The sequence below is a fragment of the Cherax quadricarinatus genome, chromosome 28 (assembly GCF_038502225.1).
Source record: "Cherax quadricarinatus isolate ZL_2023a chromosome 28, ASM3850222v1, whole genome shotgun sequence".
In the NCBI taxonomy this organism is placed as follows: Eukaryota; Metazoa; Arthropoda; class Malacostraca; order Decapoda; family Parastacidae; genus Cherax; species Cherax quadricarinatus.
Window position 1 is genome coordinate 9,888,583 of NC_091319.1, and position 6,556 is coordinate 9,895,138.

The 6,556-nt window shown below is 34.7% G+C and overlaps 1 protein-coding gene across 3 annotated transcripts in view; it reads left to right on the forward strand.

The window, feature by feature from the left end:
* Positions 1-465: 465 nt before the first annotated feature.
* Positions 466-6,556, forward strand: part of Ppcs (phosphopantothenoylcysteine synthetase) — a 20,581-nt gene continuing 14,490 nt past the window's right edge. The window contains exons 1-3 of one of the 3 annotated variants that reach the window (XM_070089390.1): positions 466-566; positions 2,562-2,588; positions 4,836-5,012. In XM_070089390.1, the coding sequence (XP_069945491.1) occupies positions 565-566; positions 2,562-2,588; positions 4,836-5,012 (206 nt within the window). In that variant the 5' untranslated portion in view covers positions 466-564. Of the gene's footprint in view, positions 567-598; positions 719-2,561; positions 2,589-4,835; positions 5,013-6,556 lie in introns of those variants that run through there. The other 2 variants (XM_070089391.1, XM_070089392.1) reach the window with 2 other exon arrangements.

Here is a 6,556-nt window from a genome sequence, read left to right on the forward strand (position 1 = left end):
TGGAAATAAGTCACATTGACTTTTTGGGTTATCTTAGGTAATTTACACATATTATTATATATGATAATTGTACTTTATGTACCTGTACCTACGTAAACTTACTTTCATAATGTGTATACTTACAAACAAATGTAATCCACGAATTTATTGTTAGATGCTTAAAAAGCAAAACAAAGCAAACAGTTTCGTTTTCAGGCTTACAGTTTAAGTAAATACAGAAGATCCGTTTGTACCATATAGTATATAATACAAACATATTTTTTTGCACATAAATATTCTTAGGCTCGTAATTTGCAGATAAACAGCATGGTTGCGTCTACAAAAATAGCAACTGAAAGTGAAGTTTACCCTTATTAAAATATGCAAGCTGTGATTAATCTTTTCCAGTATTTTACTTTATATTATGAAGTTATGGCAAATATATTCGTAGATAAATGTTGTAATGAGTTTATATATAGCAGTGTTCTTTATATGGTGAGTCATGTAGCCATATGCTTATTATCTGCCGGCAATGAACCGGGTTAGGGTGTTGACCGTCTCGCCGTAATCTGCTGAGCTTTTGCCATGTAATTTGGTGATGTTTTCTCTACTTTTTTAACTGTTTACCTTTTTGTAACAATGCATGTACCGTAATGAACGCATGGTATTATTTCTAAGTCAGTAATTGTTTGAACTTTCAGAGGACTAATAGCATTCATATAACTAACACACGTACAAGGTTAGTAGCAATACTAATGTTTTGTGTTGAGAATGTTCTTTAACGTCGTTGTCATGTTTGTTGTACTAATACATTAAACTGTGTAGAATTAGTTTTAATATATTTGTTTCAGTTTAAAAATATTGTATTAGTCACATGAACATAGATGGTGTTTTACTTGTCCATGTGGAGATATGACACAAACATCGAGAGAACCATTTTCTTTTCATTTGTTTCTTCAGCTCAGTAAGAAAATATTTAGGAGCACAGTTTTTTTCATTGTAAAATTCCCTCAGAGGAGGTTCCTTGATGCTGGTGAGGGTCTCTTGATCTAGGGAATTTGATGTGTGCTCCAGTTTCCTGAATTTAAGCCCGAATGCCTTCTGTCCCCCACCATAGGTGCTGTATAATCCTTACGGGTTTAGCGCTCCTCTTAATAATAATAATAATAATGTAAAATGTTATGGAAATGGAAATAAGATTGGCTTATTCATTGATTCAGTTACACATAATTTACTATGCAAAAAGCAATTAGTAATTTACTATGTAAAAAAAATTAGTATTTATTTTTGTGTCGTGAGGAGAGTTTATTTGGATTACTAACCTGGAAGGTTAGCAACCAAGGATAAAGCCACTGTCAGCAGACTGTCTTATTTCTCTAACTGCATAATTCATTAAATTTAAACAAAAACATTTTATGATGGCTTAATCTGTTTCAACAGTTCCTCAAAAGGATCTATTTTCATCTGGATCCTTATTTTTGTACATTTTACTCAGCTGCATGTATAACATTCTTAACATCCACAGGCAACATCGGTAATAAGACGCAGTGAGCAGGCTATGGTATAGTATTTTACTAATTAATAAACTTCATGTACCAGGGGCTTTATCAGTTCATTTCTTTTAGCATTGCAGCTATCTCCCACCGATGTAGGGTGACCCAAAAAAATAGGAAACACGTTCACCATTATTCATTCAGTAACTGTTTTGCCAGAAGTGTGTAGACATCACTGTTCAGATGACCCCTCACACTACAGCATGGGTATACATAATGGAGTGGTTGAGGAGAGATCCTGGTGGGATTTCAGTGTAATCTGACTACAGGTGGTGGCACTTTTATAGGTGTAATGAAATTTTAGTTGATTTACCTTAATTTCAACTTTTCATATTTCTAGTTTTGTAGAGCTTTCAAATTTAAATATTCCCTTGCACCAGTGTCCAGTAATCCTTATCATCTGATTTTGAGTAACTTGTAATTTTTTTGAGTTTGTCAGAGCAGGTGGCATTCTATAAAAACCTGACATAGGGCCTAGCATGCCTGATTATGTAAGCATTATGCCCACCTATTGAGGAATTTTTACCTAGCATTCACATTTGTATTTGATTATTTATGACTGACTCTCCTTATAGGCTATAGAGGTCACTGAGGTTACCAGCATAATCGATACAGTACCTCATTACACATTATTGTGAAATTGATTACTCTGTTCAGGTTTTTATTAAAAATACATGTAATGTTGAGTCAAGTTTTTGCCCACATGATTCCAGTTCCATTGATAAGATATTAGCTATGACATCAGCATACAGTTCATTGGCATGTAACACCAATGGGTATATCATTTACATAGCACAAAAATAGTAATGGACACAATATACTTGTGTGACTCTATATGTTAACAAAAATTCAAATTCAGTGTTGTATTGTTTGTTATATAAAAACAGTTTGAAATAACATAGCATATCCCTTCCTAGTTAACCACATGAATATTAACTATTTAATATTCTTTTATCAGTCTTATTTTGGGGTTATTTTATGTTAGGGTTTGTTTAAAATTTATACCCTTACCTTTTTTTTTATTCGCAGGATGTTAGGAGCCACGTCCAAACTCAGGTCTGTAGCTACAGTATTTTAATTTTAATGAGAAATGGATATACTCTATATGTACTGTACTACAGTATATTAAACTATCAATATAAAATTTGCAAGATTTCACTTAATTTGCCCTTTCTGGAAAATTACAATTGACCCTTGCTTAATGACTTGATAAGGACCAGACAAAACATTCAGTAAGCAGTAATTTGAGATGTGGATGAGATAATAATAATCTTTATGTAATGCCTATTATTTTTTTTAGGTAATAAAATTCTTTATTATGCACTATATTCATCAGAGATTCATTTCCAACCTCCCTCCCTCTATCCCATACCCCTTTTTTTTTCCTCTTCCATTCCCTCCATTTTTCCCATTTCCGTTGTTTCCGGTTATCGTCTGATTACAAATTCTATCCCTTAATCCCAGAATACATTATACAGTGGACCCTTGTTTTTCATAATTAATCTGTTCCAGAGAGTGTGACTAATGGCGAAATTGATGATTTCCGCAACCATTTTTCCCCATAAGAAATAATATAAATCCAATTAATCCGTTTCAGACCAAAAGTATTAACAAAAAAATAATTTTTTTTTACATGAAATGTAGATTTATGTACACAGAAAACAATGAGACAAAGAATAAAACAATAATAACATCACACTTATTGTTATTGAAGACTCTTGTCAGTTTATGAATAAAATATGCCATTACTTATGTTAGGAACTGTGGCAGTGGCAGGGAAGTGTATTTGGAGGCAGGGCAAGATAGTCCTTCAATATGACACTAATATCAACTCAATGGCTTATTTATCTATCACAATTCATCTAGTATGGCATAATAAACAATATTAATAACATAGAAACATGACATATATTCTAGAATGAATAAAAAATGTCCGTTACGTATGTCACGGTTGGTGTTTTGTTTTGTTGTTGGGTGTATAAGGGCCACTGAAAGATAAGCTTTACATAGTGGTGGTGATGGCGGCAGCAGAGACGGCAGTGTTGTCAGTCACCCTATATAACTCCAACAACATTGGAGGAGTCAGTTTTGTGCTGTCCTTTTTCTATCGATCAATTGCTGAACTTGCTTGCTACACTGTTAATACTACACTTTATCACTGGCTGGCACACTAGCCTTTATCAGCCTGTGCTGTTTTAGTATCGTATGTATCGTAGAATCACTGAAGAAGGTACATTCTCTTCTCTCTTTTCCTCCTCCACTTTGGCACTTTGCTGCGAGTTCTTTCTTGAATTCTGTCGTGTTTCTCACCTTTTTTGCCAAAGGCCTGGCACTAGGAGCTTTCTTTGGGGCCATGGTGGCTTATTTAACAGTTGCAAGCGCTAAAACGAATGGAATACTATTACGAAATGTATCGTATGAATGCGTGGGATCGTCCTCACTCGCTGATAAACAGTGGCACACTGGCTGTGAATGGAATGTGGAGCCGCTCTGGGCCGTGCGTACGCATCTGGGACGAACGACTATTTGCGAGTCAAACAACGATTTGCGAGTCAGTATTTTGACAAAAAAAGTTACAATTTTTGAAAATCACAACTTCCAATGCTTACGAAAAACGAGGGTCCACTGTATCTGGATCTGTTAAATCAGCAATATACAGATTCGTATAAGATATGAAACTTCACAGTGATATGTTCTATAGCATCGTAAGGTGTATACACTCCTCTTTCTTTGATGATGGTCTTTCCCTGGCATGAGGTTGTTTGAGAACAAAACTGGTCAAGTGGTGAAATTCAGAGGTGTTTTCGGTCATTATTCGAAATTGTGTTCTGTGAATATTCGCTAAGTAGGGGGACCAACCAAACATATAAATAATTTTATAATTTTTTTAAAAAACAAAATAGAATAATATTTTCATGCAAAAACAGTGATTATGTGTGAGTGAGGTGAAAGTGTTGAATGATGATGAAAGTATTTTCTTTTTGGGGATTTTCTTTCTTTTTGGGTCACCCTGCCTCGGTGGGAGACGGCCGACTTGTTAAAAAAAAAAAAATTATATATATATATATATATATATATATATATATATATATATATATATATATAATATGAGGTTGTATGCTGTATTATATTTTATTATAGCAGTAGCTAGTGAGTACACATTTTTAAATCATAGAAGTGATTAACCTGTTTCTACCCATAACTGGAGGCATTTATTGTGAATCTTTATTAACTACACTATATTATTTTTATTATTTCTTAGAATTATATATAAGTGACAGTCATATGTTTATAAATTTTCAGTATATCAAGAAGTATGGATGAGTGGGAGCAGTATTTTGCTGAGAACCCAGCACCTCGTGGATACGACATCAGTTGTGCTCAGCTAGAAGCCTTCTGTCAGGTGCATGTAAACAGGAACCCAATTGCACTTGTAACATCTGGAGGAACAACTGTCCCCTTTGAGAGGAACACAGTCAGGTAGAGGAAATAACATAGACATGCTGTCCTGTGTATTACAATTAGTGATACAAGGATAACGAGATATTAAAGTATATGTACCAGTATTCATTGGGCATGAATCACGTTTTTGATATTTAAAATGTAGACAATATCTTAATGTGTTCTTTACTGTAATTGAAAAGCTAAACAATTTAATATTTTTCAATGTCTTTGGATGATTTCTAAATGGCCAGTATTTAATCTGAATTTATTAAAAAAAATTTCTAATACAGTGGTACCTTGACTTACGAGTTCAATTCGTTCCATGACCAAGCTCTTAACTCAAATTGCTTGTATATCAAATCAGTTTTCCTCAGTGAAATTAACTGAAATGCAATTAATCCACTCCATCCCCCAAAAAACCACCCCAGGGGCAGGAGAAAATACATCTTAGGGGCCATGGTGAAATTTACGGTCCAGTTAGTACAGTTAATACAGTATGATGCTGCTGATAGGGCAGGGTTACTCAAACTGATGCCGCCTGCATGACGCATTGCCGCCATGAGTATTGTCAAATATTGTACAGTGGTGTGCATCAGCTGGCCCAGCCCAGCTGCCAGATGCACGGTCGTAAGTCGAGGACTTATGTCGAGCAGGTCGTAAGTCGGATGGTAGGTGCACTTCAAAATAACGCTAATATCAATTCTATGGCTTATTTATCTATCAAAATTTATCTAATACGACATAATAAACAATGTAAATAATATAGAAACATGATATGTATTCTAGAATGAATAAAATAGGTCATAATATGGCGAGTGTCCAGGACCAGTCCGAGCATATAAAATCATTACTGCTCCTTCCTATAACGTGTTCTTTGGTCCTGGGTAAGAGAAAACAGAGTTTTTGAGAGGCTAACTGCACTAGATCACTAGTGCAGTGATATATGAATATCTCTGACATAAGTTATTGACTTATTTCATGAAGCCCACCATTTATTATTGAAGCAAATGCAATAATATTGATAGGAATCTTAAAAAAAATGATTGTTCTGCAATTGGCTTGTGGAATATTGGAAATATTCCAGATATTTTGGGATTTGTGTGGGAGTAAAGGTCAAGATATTTTGCAAATTTCAAAAACTTAGCAACTTTATTTTTTTGTAGAATAACTAAACATAATTACATGATTACCTCCAGTGAGAACATCGCACTAGCATTGTTTTATAAGTACCAAGTCCCAAAACCACCTTTTGTTGTGCCATTTAGACTGGGGTTCTTGCCAAATATAATTTCCAGTAAATGTTTTGTTTTCAGTAAATACAGTGGAACCTTGGTTTTCATAGGATTCGGTTTTCGACGACTTTCGTCAAAATTTTCTCCCAGTTTTCGTACATCCACTCGGTTTTCGTAGAGTTGAAAATGGTCTGTACCAAACGCATCCACGTGACTCTGCCACTCAAGCGCTTACACAAAGCATCCCATGCGTTCGTGACTCAGTCTTCCTTTGATTCTCATTGAGTGAGCATCACCCCACGCGTACATTTGAAACATTTCATAATAATCCATTGTTTTTTGTGCTTG